This window comes from Staurois parvus, unplaced genomic scaffold, assembly GCF_062004578.1.
Source record: "Staurois parvus isolate SC_StPar_1 unplaced genomic scaffold, SC_StPar_1.0 ptg000102l, whole genome shotgun sequence".
In the NCBI taxonomy this organism is placed as follows: Eukaryota; Metazoa; Chordata; class Amphibia; order Anura; family Ranidae; genus Staurois; species Staurois parvus.
The window spans coordinates 6,587,555-6,602,417 of record NW_028317898.1 but is presented as its reverse complement, the minus strand read 5'-3'; the positions used below and the strand labels follow the sequence as shown (position 1 = coordinate 6,602,417).

Sequence of the window (14,863 nt, the reverse complement as noted above, 5' to 3'; positions counted from 1 at the left end):
AAATTCTGAGCTGTTACTAGAACAAGAATAGAGGGAAAGTCTTCTGAAGGAGACATTCGCTCTGGTGACAATTGTGTATTTGGATTTTCGCTATGGTGGAATTCCTCTTACATCCAGGTGTGTCTAAAAAGAAAGGGCAGTCTCTTGAATGGAAGAGAAAAAAGAATAGACATGGGTTTTAACCATTCCATGTTCCATCCAAACTGAAAGGCTTTATATACACTTGTCGTGGATTAAACTAGTCATGAGAAATGCAAAAGGATGTTATTACAGACCACCACCTGAGAATGGTAGCTGCTAGCCTGTCTTACTTCATTGATATGGGATAAATACACACCAAGTGACAAAAGAACTTCTAATTTGCTTAATTTTTCCATGCCAAAAGTATTAAAGCCAAAGGATCAGTGATAAAACCAGGCATTTCAGAAGGGGTTCAGCATTGGCAGAGTACATGTTTTATTATGCCTTTGCACTAAGACAAATTGAGGAGCTGAAAATTAGATTGTTTTCTAAAGCTAAAACCCTTAATCCAATGTTTATGGGCACTTTGAGTATGTGAAGAATACAATACATTGTTTTAAGGTACTAGCAATGGTAAATGAAAATTTAAAAATGTTGGGCAGAGAAAAGATTAAGTTTGTAGGACATTCCAAGGCTAAGACTTTTCAAAATAGGTTAATTTTAACAATATATACTACTGTATATATGTCAGAGAAAAGGGTTGATCACACACAGAAACTGTGGTGGTGAGAGAAACTGATGATGCCATAGGCTAGTGGCAGTGATATCACTTCCCTTCCTCACTGGTCAAATCTCCATGCTACGTTTTTATGTGTCATGTGAAACTTGTCCACACTACCCACAATAAGGGCGAAACTGTGATATCTTATGAAAACATACTGAGTAAACAAAGCAGGGACAGAAAGAGGCGGTTATAATTGTCCTTCAGAATGGGACTCCAGTAGAGCAGAAGCAACAGAAGCAACAGTCAGCACAGCCAGCTGGAACCTTCAACAAATTTCAACCATGTCGGTCACAATGTGCCAAACGATGGGCTTCATCGTCTCAGCCCTGGGTTTTGCTGGAATCATTGCAGCCACAGGATTGGATATGTGGAGCACACAGGACCTCTATGATAATCCAGTGACTGCTGTATACCAGTACCAAGGCTTGTGGAGAAGCTGTGTCAGACAGAGCTCAGGATTTACAGAATGCCGACCCTACTTCACCATCCTTGGCCTACCAGGTCCATTTACTTTATAAATTACATGTGCACTCTAATTGTGTGTCTATGTATGTATGTGTGTTTTTCCTTTTTTGTCTAAGAAATATTTATATTAGGAAATTTATAAAAATAAGATTAAGATTTTTTAATAGTGGCAATAAAAAGGAAAGCAAAATGAATAGCAATAATAATAATGTTCATACCAATAATATCAACACATTTTTTTTACTTATTGATGCAGTTTTAACATAATTTTACTCTTTGGATTATATTTAAAAAGCAGTGAATTTAACACTCACTCAATTTAACATACATTGCAGGTGAATCACTCTTTGTATTTTAAAACACATGCACCAGGAAGAAAAAACCTATGGTGAATATTTGGTAAATGTTACATTCACTGCTTATACTCAAAATCTTACTTAACCATCATTAAGTAGGATTAATCAGTGATTAAGACTTACTGTGATTTAATTAATCTAGATTATGAATAACTGTTTTAAACATTTATAAGTTTTTGCAGGCATGAATTGCTTTCCATTTTCAAAAGTTGCTCACCATACTGTCTCTGCCTCACATTAATTGTTCTGGACTTAACTTTCAAATCATAGTTTCTATTATCTACTATTAGGTGTGGTAGAAGGTCATTGGTATTCTTGAATTCTAGCTGTGGGATGGGAAAAGAGTACTATTATCAGGATAAAATTCTATGTCTGTAGAAAAGCAAAGACATTATACACAACATTTTTTTTCTCTCCATAGTTTCTGTTCTATGTTTTGTAAATGGGGCGATGGCTTTCAGTATGTGAGGGCTGATAAAACCAAGCTTTACTCCCCCCCCAACTGTGAACCTGGCCTTTTGTTTTCCAAAGGCAGAATATATCTTATCAGCCTTGATTCAGGTGTACTGGTTCTTATCAGCAATTTCCTTTTTAGTTATGCATGATTTCTTTGCCACCCACACCCTGTTGATGAATAATGGATTTTGAATAAAGAAATAATGAGCTTCGGTTTGCATGCATATCTTTATTTAGAAAAATTTTAATATTTTATGGTTTTACTAGGATGCTGTATGGTATTGGAGAATGAACAAATTTTTCTTCTTGAAGAACTTCTGTTGGTCTCAATAGTGACATTGAATTATAATTGCATTCTTTATATTTTGTTTTAATTGACTGTGCTTATTAGTCTGGATCTGGTCTTGTTATGTGCACTACATAAGTGGTCTCTGAATATTAATTTATTACTATGTATTTTATTTAGTAGTAAATTAATTAAATAGATTTTCCTCATATTTCTAATAATAAAACAAACCATATATTTAGCCATATCTTTATTGATTTACATTTTTATCAAATCTGTAAAAATATTGCAAATTATATAATGAATATGCATTTATATTTGTCTTATATATTTATATTAACAGTAAATACTATATACTACTATAATACTCTAATGCTATAATTAGTATAATTAATGTATCTATCAAAAAATAAAATAACAACATACACGACTACATTAAAAATGTAAACAAGGGCCTAAATTTATTAGAAAAATTAAATTGAACCCATCGTGATATGAGAATTATCTAGAACTGTATACAAGAAAGGTATACTATGAGGGAGAATAAGCACACCATAGTCTGATTTCCTAATTTCTCTCCCACAGCAATGTTCCAGGCAGTAAGAGCATTGATGATTGTAGGGATTGTTCTGGGAGCGATCGGCTTACTTATAGCAATTTTTGCCCTAAAATGTATCAGAATCGGAAACATGGAAGACACTGCCAAAGCCAACATCACTCTTACATCTGGAGTATTGTTCATTGTAGCAGGTGAGTGAGTTTGTTGCACTGTAAGTAATAGTAAGTGATAGTCCCTTCTCACTATAACCTGTATGGTTATAGTGTCTTGCCAGATCCCAAGAACTACTCCATAGAAGCCATGGCTCTATAATATTGGGCTATATTTTCACTATGAACCAGCGGTTCTGGATGTGCAGTTTGGATGTTTGGGGTGTAACTGAATAAATTGCATGGCTCCACTCATAGTCCTGAACTGAGGAATATTCCTCCTATTTTTGGGATATGTGATAGTTAAAACATTTGAATACCTTCTATCTTTTGTTTAAAAAGTGTTTTGATTAGTTTAGTCCCCTCTAGCCATAACCTGTATGGATATGCAGCCTCATTGTAAGTGATATACTATTGACTGTAATGAACTTGCTTTGACATAATTCTATTGCACTAAATGGTTGAGTACATTTCACACTGACTGGGTGTTCATTTGAAATACCCATCTGGAGAATTTAAAAAAACAGAAATGACTAATTTAGCATCACATTTAAGATATATGTATATATCCTTACATAAAAATATTTAAAGAAAACAAATAATATGTTTTTAAAGCAGCAAGAAATCTCAGTAGCCTGAACTAAAACTCCATTTTAAAATTTAAATGTGTGATTAACCAAATAAATATTGGCTGAAACTACAAATGTATGTTAAAATCAAAGACTGGAAATACCTAACACAGATTTTCAGCGAGAACATATTCATTGAAAGCAAAAAAGAGGTAAGGGAAAAGGCACTTGTGAAAAAATGTTGGGGTTATAAATCAATCAGAGTAACAACATCAGATTTTACTTCTTTGGTTAGTCTGGTTAAAATGTATTATAGTCTCATATTATTTTACCCCTACTTAAAAATGCATCACACATATTTATGAAGACATACTGAAGGAAATTCAAAGAAGATATAATTCATTCACCAGTAAGTGAGAGGGAAGAATGTCTGAGGAACATTCTTGCTTCAGCAAATACATATCTGTCTCTATAAGGCTTCTTTTATCAAGGCCTACTAGAGTAACTTTCTCATACAGCTTGAATTGCCTCAACATCACCCAGTTAGATTTAATTATTCATGTTCCAAGTGTGATTTTCCAGTGCAAGTTTGGATCAAACTGATTATTATGAGGCACCACTGATTCATAGGTTCCCAGAATCCTTGATAAATGAAGCTCAGGTAACAGGTTCTTTGCAAGGAATAAACAAAGGGGATAGGCAAAACCTGTAATCAATCTGATGGTATCACTAAAACCATGGATAAGGTGCAAGGAGACATCAGTGTGTGAATAACAATGCATATAACAATACCATATAAAGCTGGACCCAAAAATATATAATTGATATATAGAGATGAGGGGTACTCTATCAAACAGTAGATAGCATGTCTTGAACCAGCAGGATGGACAGAGTCCTAATTCACTTGTGGCTGCCTGTCACTGGATTCAAACAGAGATCAGAGAGGTACATGTAGAGAGAAAAAAGGGGAAAGGCGCCTCTAAGTGTGAACTGGAAACTTATTTATTGCACATGAAAGAGAGTAACCTACAGGAGGGTAGATAAAAAAAGGCACATCAATGTTCCATCAATGGGAGTCCACCACGGTGAACAGCATAGTGTGCAGTAGTAGATGATAATCAGTAATCTGTTAGTATCATGAAGCTGGCAAGATGGAGAGGGCCTGTTACCAAGGTCTGGAATGCACAGTGGAGTGCAGTGTGTGCATGATGATGTCACCCGGCGTTGTTACGATGTGTTTCCTTAGCATGCTCTGTGAGATGACCATCCTAGTGCAGTCCATTGTCAAGCTGACGGGATACAGGGAGGTTGTGCTGATATATGAAGTAAAAAGACTTACGGGAATAAAAACCCCCGATGTGTACCAGCCTCCCCCAACCAACTTAAGGGCATTCAACAAAATGTCTCAATACAATCCTTTTGTCATTCTGAAGGAACGTTGCTCTCTTCTATGTGCAATAAATACGTTTCCAGTTCACACTTAGAGGTGCTTTTCCCCTTTTTTTTCTCAACAGGTTCTTTGCAAAGGGGGAACTGCAATGGTTTGGGGTCAATTTTATTTAATTTCTTTGTATGTGTATATATTTTTAAACTGATTTTCTTTCTTTCTTTTTTCTATTTTTATACATTTTCATGTTTAAAAAATAAATGCTTAATGCAAGATGCACCCAGGAAATTGGGCCACAGAACACTGTCAGTTTCCTAAACAAACATAGCACAGTAGAAGCTGTTTACTTTTAAACTCTCTCTCTAATTATAACTTTGTATGTAAGCACAAGGCCCATCAAAGTATTCCATAAAGTGCAAAAACAGTCAGATACAGCCTTGCCAATTTTGCTGAGTGATCAGCATTTCACCCGGTCCGTTCCTCCGTGACTTGTGCTGCATCACTTCCTGGGCCCTGACATCACTTCCTGTTGCAGAACACTGAGTTTTCTAAACAACCATAGCACAGCAGAACCTGTTTACTTTTAAACTCACTCTCTAATTATAACTTTCCTTCAATTCAGAGAAGACATGTGCATAGCATAAAGGATGCTATGGGTGATATTATTCTTGTAAATGATTGCCCATTTGATAATATGTGATAATAATCTATGAGCCTTATTATTGTTCATATGATAAGATTTGATAATGATACAAGCCACAGTATATCCATATGATAAAATGTGATTAATAATATAATACATATTGTCCATCTGTTATTAATAAAAACAATACTTATTTTTCTTTCTAATGGAAAAAATGGAGATCAGATTCAGGATTGTAGAGATATAATTTGTTTATAAATTACTAAGCAGTATGCCTTAAAGGTGTGCCAATATGACTAACATGTTTTTCACAGTTTTTTGTATGATAAAATTATGGTTTTACGTTAGCTGCAGTTTAAAAAGAAAAATTAAAATGGCCACAACGTATACTCATCATTTTATATTCCCTATGATGCCAAGGACATAACAATGTGAACTCCAGCAAATAGAAACATTTTCATTGTGGGTGAAATGTTTGGACCTCCAAACATGCATCCTGAGCTTTTGTAAACAAAATGAGCTGAAACACCCAGATAATATCATGGGAACACTGAAGAATGTTTACCAAACCATTTTTTAAAACTAACTTAGGCTAACTCATTGATCAATACACAGTATATGTTCTAAATGTCAAATGTAAATACAGCTCTATTAAGTCACATCTAACCAGCCTGTTAATGCTAAAGAGAAACTATAGATCCATTTTATTTATTTATTTTTAAAGATTGTGTTTTTTTATACTGACTTTTTTTTAATAATTTTAAATATTTTTATAAAATCTTTGTTCTGCAAATAAACATTTAGTACAGGGTGAACTGATAACATGGGATTCATAGAGTATTTAGGGCTTTTTAAAGTGAATGCAAAAGCAGAGGCTGTTTTCTTTCAGACTTTTTTCAAATAAAATTTGTACAGATCCATATTAACATTAAGAGAAGAAAAAATATGGAGGTACACCACCACACTGACACAATTAGTTTTGTGTGATTTTTAGCTGGATGCAATTTTGTAAACAGCTGTTTTTTTTCACAAATTCAAATAATAGTCAGAAAAACATGATAAATAAAGCCTAGAGCACCACCTGTTGAATGCAAATAAGAAACCAAAATATTCATATGCACTAATTCATATTCACCTAAAAAATATTTTAATTTTTATTTTTTAGCCATGACCTCAAAGTATAAAGAAAGAAATTACACAAAAATCTACATTAGAATCTCCCAATAATCAGCATCTATTTTTTCAGCAGAGAGCTGTACAGTTTCTTACCTTGATTGCTATTTTCCATGGGGTTAAGCAACTACTAGTTTGGGTAACAAACATAGGACTGCACTTATAATATTGTGTATTAAAGAGTTTACTAATGTGAAACTTAAAAGGTATACTAGATAAGGCATTTAATTTCCAAAATAAATCAATAAGTAACTGTATATTTATGGTGAGCAAAACAAATAAAATTACCACTTAAAGCAGAACTTTACCATTAAAGTGGCTGTAAAGGCTGAAGGTTTTTTACCATCTTGCATTCTATGCATGAAGATTAAAAAAAACCTTCTGTGTGCAGAAGTGCACCCAGCCCCCTCAACACTTACCTGTGCTCCATAATGATCCAACGATGTGAATGACAGGTTCCACTGCCCTGGGTCGCTGCCTCCTCATTGGTTGAGACTGCAAGTGGGAGCCATTGGCTCCCACTGCTGCCACTCACAGCCAGTCAGCCAATCAGCAGAGAGAGGGGGAAGGCCAAGCCACGACTCTATGTGTGAATGGCATACGGAGCAGCAGGGGTGCCCCCATAGCAAGCTGCTCGCTGTGTGGGCACCCAGCAGACAGGAGAGGCCAGAAGAGCCTGCGGGGGGCCAGGCTGATCTTTGCAAAACCACTGCACACAGCAGGTAAGTACAGACATGTTTGTTATTTTGCAAAAAAAAAAAAAAAAAAGAACCTTTAGAATCGCTTTAACTTCAATATTAAAACTATTTTGATCCCTATGCTACTAGCATTTGTGAATCCACAGGAAGGTATATTATATCTAGTTGTTTTAACCTTTTTTTTTTTACATTTCATAACTTGCTTCCTGGTTTCTGACCTAGGCTAAATTGAAGTCATACATGGAATATGTGATATGTGTGTGGGTTTGCTTTGAATATTAAAAATGAATTAAATAGAATTTTCAGTTTGGGGTGCTCATATACAGTTTAGTTTTACTTTAACATTATATAAAAACTAATATGACTTCATATTTTACTCATTGTCTTCCCCTTTATGTTATTTTGCCAAGGTCTGTGTTCAATAATTGGTGTGTCTGTCTTTGCCAACATGTTGGTGACTAACTTCTGGATGACCACGTCTAGCATGTACACAGGTGGAGCCATCAGTGGCATGGGAGGGATGGGAGGCCTGCAGACTCTCCAGACAAGGTACGCCTATTATACGTCTGTGTATTCTAAGATGCTGAGAATGCATTGCTGCCTGTGCTATCGACCACATAAATGCTCTATAAACCTACATAAATGCTACATTTTCTAACACGTTTTCTACCCTTCTAACAGATACACTTTTGGTTCCGCTTTATTTGTTGGATGGGTTGCTGGCGGTATTGCATTGATTGGTGGTGTCATGATGTGCATTGCGTGCAGAGGTCTAATGCCTGAAGAGACTACGTAAGTCACTCTAAACACTACGCAAAAAAAGTGCTATGCAGAAAACTCTCACATGTATACTAACTGCAGATGAATCACCTTAGAGAAGAATTCTAAAAGTGTCAAACAAAACATCAAGTAAAAGAAAGTGATGCACATTAGGACCCCTTGTGTTATAGCTAATTGGTCCATTTTAACTTAAATAGTCAGTAAACTGAAAACTATTTATATTGGAAAACATGACATATGAGAAGAAGGTGCTAAAGAAAGCATCAGAGATGAACCTTTAGGCCAGCTTGGTAGATATTTGTTCTCTTTCCTTTAGATCTGGGCAGGGGCGGACTGACCATTCGAGCACTCGGGCATTGCCCGAGGGCCCGGGGTCAGTTGGGGTCCCCATGAAATGCCCCTGGTACCTTTTTTATAGGCTTTTTTGAGTGTGGGCAAGGACACAGGGACCCCATGATCCCCTATTGCCCGGGTGCCCCATGAGTTGTCAGTCCACCCCTGGATCTGGGTATTAGGTTCTAGAGTATATGTTTTTATTCATGTCTGTAATAATTTGTCTTTTTCATGTAGTTACAAAGCAGTTTCCTATCACGTGTCAGCCAAAAGCCCGGGATACAAGACGTCAGCATATGAGGAAAAGAGCAAGAAGTCTATATACAATGAGTCCCGAAAAAGTGAAGATGGCAAAGGCTACCCATCAAAATATGACTATGTGTAACCTTTAATTGTCCCTATGTATGTTTTGTAATGCAAACTAAAGAGCCTTCTTATTCAGAAATGGGTTCAATTAGGGCACAAAACAGAAAACCTTTGCCAGCTTAAATGTTGAAGGTCTTTATGTGCACAATTAAAATTACATTATATTACCTTGTAATAAATTATGCTACTTGTTTTACCACTTAGTAGCGCACATAACATTCTATTCTAGACAGCTAAGTAATACCTAATATACATATAGGAATAGGCATGTTTTTAATATGCAATATATAGAAGCAGCAAATTATAAAAGAGGAAATGAACAGCTGAGCACCTATCTGTAGCTGTGCCACTAATGCCACTCATTTTTTTTTTTGTTAAAGATTAAAAATGTCTTCTTATTGGTTTTGGTTGGAGTGGGGAAAGATTATGATTCAAAGTAATTGAAAAAGTTTGTTTGTTTAGTAGCAGATTTTTTTGTATTGCTTTTGTGTTTGGTGACATCCATTCCTTACATTTTTTTCTGGTCTTACAAGTAAAAAAGTAAGAAGAATTTTGATTAGTGGGGTCACAGTAGCACTGAAAGCCTCGCAGAAATTTTGACTTTTTACTACTCTAATTGAAGCCAAAAAACCCCAGAAACATTGACTGGTAAGATAGTAGTTAATCCAGGTAACTATAGACTTTAAAAAGGGTTAAAAACAGGCAGATCTTTTTTTTAGCAGCCAGATGAGTTAAATAATATTAAAAGTATCCTTTTAGTTAACAAGCATTTGTACACCATTTTTTAGTTGTGTAACAGAACAAGAGGAAAACACCCCTATGATATTTCTTTACTTGAAGAAGGGTGATGTACTGTACAGTACATTTTCAGACTCAGCCCAATGTATCTTTGGGGGGATTTACTAAAACTGGAGCACTCAGAATCTGATGCAGCTGTACATGGTAGCCAATCAGCTTCAAACTTTGGCTTGTTCGATTAAGCTTTAGCAATAAAATCTGGAAGCTGACTGGTTTCCATGCACAGTTATACCAGATTTTGCACTCTTCAGTTTTAGCAAATAACCCCCTGTGTGTGTTTCAAGCATCTAATCAATTTAGGCACGTTTATATGTATCAAATTCCGCTGAGTGGGATCAAAATGATCACATATTCACCAGACCAAACATAAAATTTGCTGCTTCAGCAAATCATTTCCTTTGCAAAAGGGTAAATAATTACCACAAGTTGCATGTAGATAAATTCTATCTATGAACGTTTTTATTTGCGTAAATTTTTCTCCCTCGGCATATTAAATACTTGGTAACTGCCCCTATTGTTATGGTTAGTTGCTATGACATTTGTTTTAAATAGAAGTATGTATTAATATATACTGTATATACTGTATACTGTTTTATAGTTTGTACTTAATTTTTTGCTAGTTCTTAAGCGCTAATGATGTACTTTTTTCTGTTTCTTCAGATCCAGTAAAAAATATGCAGTACAGTCAAAAATGCATTTAAAATGTTTTTTAATATGAATTTATTTTAGCAGAATAATGAGAAATTGCACCTTGGAGTTTCAAAATATGTTTACAGAAACATCATAAAAATTATTGTATGTAGTGCTAAACTCCTAAATTGATTATTTACCATAGATTGTAGGGCTATCTATTTTTTTTTTTTAGCTTTTATTCTTTAAAAGGTACACAAAATTATAACAGCCCAATTATTTTAACTTTATTCAAGTTTCTAAAGGAGTAGAGAAAGTTTACTTATCAAAGCAATTAAAGTGAAGTTGTGTACACGTCAATCATTCAGTCATTTGCAATCAAAAATCCTCAACCATTATTGGGTATTCAAGGTGAACACAGCTTCACTTCAATTACTTAGAGAACATTTACTTTGTAAATGAACAGTCCCTACTCATTTAGTAAATTAATTCCTCTATGCATGTAGGAATCATTATAAATTGTATCGGATAGTGATATTTTATGTAGAGTAGATACACTTTGTGCAGATATTTTTAACCAGTTGCTCACCACTATTATAAACCTACAAACTTTTAACACTTTTATTCTTTTGATTTTTACTTTCTTGAAACATACCAAAATTCTTAAAACTTTCATACAAAAGTATGCAATCCAAAGTAAATTTCCCTCACAGGTGGTCAAGGTTATAAACATGGAAATTCAGTGATAGAACATTCAGGGCAGAAGAGAGAATTTAAAGGAGTTGCAACAGCCTTTGAATGAAGCAATTGCTATTCATATTTTGGTATCTGCTATATCTCAGCTCATTCCTTTGCTGGCATAGCTCCTGCAAACTTGATGCAACAACATTTCCTCCTGTAAATTTAAAAATGACATAAATTCAGATTTTACATACTGTCATAGTTCTATGACGTTTTATAGCAAAGCAAGAAAGAGGCATTGAGGAAACATCTCTATTGCATTTTGAAAGCCAAATACAGACTTTTCTAGGATTTTATTGTCATATACAATCAGTGAGTTGTACCATTTTAAGCTTCTATGGAATATCACTACCATTTAATTTGCAATTCTACTCCTGTTCTTTGAATAAAGATGGATTTCATTTCAAAAAGCCCTGTACTTTTCCATGTTAACATAAATATTGGATAAGATAGAACTGTGTTCAGAATATTTTTCTCTGCTGCACTGAATTGTAATAGTTCTAGAAAGCTTTTTATCTTATTTTTAACATCACTCAAAGAGAAAATAATTTGAAATTTGTCATCTGATTTCCTAGATTAAAGCATTATATTAGTTAGGTTTTAAAATGAAAGTGTATATATATATATATCATATATAATAGTATGACAAAAGTGAAATAATGGTTCCATAGCATTAATAGTAAAACCCCTACAGGGAAGAAGATAATTTATCTTAACCATTTCTGTAACATTAGCAATGGCATAGTCTTTATAAAGTCAACTTCAATATAACATGTACACCTATAGCTCACATTTACAACTCTGCTACCAGCAAAGATCCTACCCCCTACTGAATAAAGTGCTCCATCTCTGACTCAGCAGGAGGTGTCTCAAGTCTCTACAGAGAGACCACTGCTTCCACAAAGAGAGTGAGGTTCATTCTCTGCAGCATGCTGGTAGGTTACCAGTTTATCTACTTAGATTGTGAATACATTTAAAGAAAATGAATAGGAAGACTGCATAGCTTTTGTTCAGATGCACCTGGAATGTATTTAGCTGATTTGGACTGTAGGTTCAGTTGGGCAATAATCAACTCATATGGAATCTTGAGGTGAGCTTCTAGCAGTTTTACATAATACACAAAAAAACAATGTTTGCTGGAAACACCTATTCAAGGTAATGTTTGCTGGAAACCCTAATTCAAGGTATACCTGTACACCTCTTATGAACCAAAGCAATTTTTAAATATCTACAATGAGCCTGTTTTTGGTTGATAATTTTGTCATTACTTAACATCTTGGCACTGACGGTATGCAAATCTGTGACCTCTCGGCAGCTGGGCCTTGACACTGAGTGGCCACATATTTGTGTACCAAAAGTAAACAAACATGTGCCGTGCCCTGCGCACTCCCAGCACATTTACCAGCGCTTCATGGAAAGGTCCCCATCGGTACTAGAGATTGGGACATTTCCTATCATGTGACCGCTGTGACAGCCAATCACAGCAGTCACATGACCCTAAACTACGTCCCACCTCCCAGAATCACAAACCCCTTAAAGGGACGGAGGCGTCAGAGCCAAGGGGTTAAGATAACAAAGTTATACCTACATTGTTTTTTGAGAGAAAAACTAGGGCAATATAGTTTTGCAAAAATTATTTTATTTTCTATAAAATCTACAGCCAAAAAGAAAAATTAAAATCTGTTTTTGTTTCTGTTTTTACCAGTGTTAGCTTTAAAAAAAAGTATTTTTACTGGAAATAAAAAGTATACATTTTGTTCTATAATTTGTTCGATTTCAATTTACATTAACATGATGAAGAATGTGTGCCAGTTATTTTCAAATTAAAAATATTTTTTTCAATTTTGTGCATTTTCTTGTTAAAAAATAAAAGCAAACAACAACAAAAAAAATCATCAGAAAAATATTAATCAGGAGGATAAGGGGAAAATGAGTTAATTAGAGCTTATTAGGGTTAACTTAGGGTTAATAGGGGTTAAATAGGAGTACATTTTATTTAAAAAAATTAACTTGTACAGCTGTCATATGTAAATCAAACGTAACACAGTTTATCTGCATATGAATGAAAATTAAAAAATACAACAAAACAATATAATAATCCATAGTATTTACTCAAAGACATTTTCAGACTATCTGCAAGTGTCATTTTACACAGGAGCAGCATTTTGACAGCCTTCCTGCTATGTAATACAAAGCAATTCCTTGCTGTCATTTTGACACCTAGGAATTGCTGGTGATAGTGGCAGGGGAAGCAGTGGCAGAGGAGATGGACATATAAGATTCTCACTAAAAACTTTGTCTTTTAGGATGCATCTCTTATGTTTCAAAGTGGTTAAAGAAAACCTTACCTTGCTGGATTGTATTTGTAATCACATTTCTAGCAAATCTTAGTTAGTAAAACATTTAGCAATGGAACGCTGTTTCCCACCTCCACATTGAGCACAAAATGCTTTAAGTGACTAATGGCATTTTTTAGATAAAGTGTAAAAATGCTTATGTTGTGCTGTTCACTATATCATGGTATACTACTTTTTTACAGTTTTTATTATATTGTAGTGCTAATAAAATGTTCTGTAAATGTAAAATTTTACACATTTTTGTTACTGCATGCAATTTACACACAGTGAGCTTGTTTGCTATAGGAGTAGAGGCTGTTCATTTAGTAAATTCCCTGTTCTATTTGCAAAATGAACATTAGTGAATAATTTGAATTTGTCTTCACTACGAACAGCCAGTTGTGTGCTAGCAAAAATGTTATTTTTAAAAATTTCTAAGCACATAATTAGATATGAACATTTTCACCTTATCCACTAACATTCACTTTGCCCAGTGAACATACACTTTGTTGTGTGAACAGCCTCGGCTCCTATACCAAATGGACCCTACTTCTTTGATAGCATCATTTATGAAAAAAAAATGTTGTACCATTGTAGTTTATACTGTAGCTATTCAACAATAAATCTAAAAAATGGTAAATGTTGCTCAGTGTTTACTTTCTGCTTTGCCTGATTTCAATGACATTCAGACATTATGATTTTAAAGTAAAAAAGATTATTGCCTGGACACAGGCAATGTCAACTTTAGCTAAAAATAGATGAGTGAAAGTACACACAGCGCAGACTGCCATACAGGTATAATTGATGAAATCATATTTTATTTATACTTACTGCCAGAATGTACCTAACATGTTTGCTCTAAGCTGTTAAGAATGAGAATCCTTGCAGCTTATGCGATTTCTGCTGTTTGGTGGTATGGAACTGACCAGTTGTAAAGCCATGATTTTCTAGTGCAAAGCTCTTATAGCATGATGGATTTGTATGATATAAATTCAAAAAGTGTAGAAATAATGTGGCATTTAAAGTAGGCACAGGTTTAATTCAAATGCACAATATGATCTGAGGAATTTTTCTATTTTTCTGAATTTCAAATTAAACTGATTGGTTGAAAGACGCCAGAACAAGAATATGGGTTTTTTAGGTTTTTTGTGACAGTTTTGTTGACTCCAAGGGGTTTATTTACTAAAGCTGGAGAGTCCAAAATCAGACTCCCTTCTGCATAGAAACCAATCAGCTTCTAACCTCAGCTTGTTCAATGAAGCTTTGGCAATGAAACCTGGAAGCTGATTGGTTTCTATGCAGAAGGGAGTCTGATTTTGGACTCTCCAGCTTTAGTAAATAAACCCCCAAGAGTCAATATAACTCATGTAACATTTTGAAATTCAGAACATAG

The 14,863-nt window shown here is 34.6% G+C and overlaps 1 protein-coding gene across 1 annotated transcript; it reads left to right on the top strand.

Annotated features, from left to right (window-relative positions):
* The first annotated feature begins 980 nt into the window (after positions 1-980).
* Positions 981-14,110, top strand: CLDN18 (claudin 18). Its single transcript, XM_089671255.1, has 5 exons — positions 981-1,246; positions 2,894-3,058; positions 7,897-8,035; positions 8,168-8,278; positions 8,837-14,110. Exons 1-5 carry the CDS (start codon positions 1,027-1,029, stop codon positions 8,982-8,984), a joined length of 783 nt encoding a protein of 260 aa, XP_089527381.1. The 5' UTR covers positions 981-1,026; the 3' UTR covers positions 8,985-14,110.
* The last annotated feature ends 753 nt before the right edge of the window (positions 14,111-14,863 follow it).

Coding starts and splice junctions, on each gene's coding strand:
- CLDN18 (XM_089671255.1), top strand. CDS start 1,027: ATGTCGGTCACAATGTGCCAAACGATGGGCTTCATCGTCTCAGCCCTG. Junction 1,247..2,893: donor CACCATCCTTGGCCTACCAG/GTCCATTTACTT, acceptor TCTCTCCCACAG/CAATGTTCCAGGCAGTAAGA. Junction 3,059..7,896: donor AGTATTGTTCATTGTAGCAG/GTGAGTGAGTTT, acceptor TATTTTGCCAAG/GTCTGTGTTCAATAATTGGT.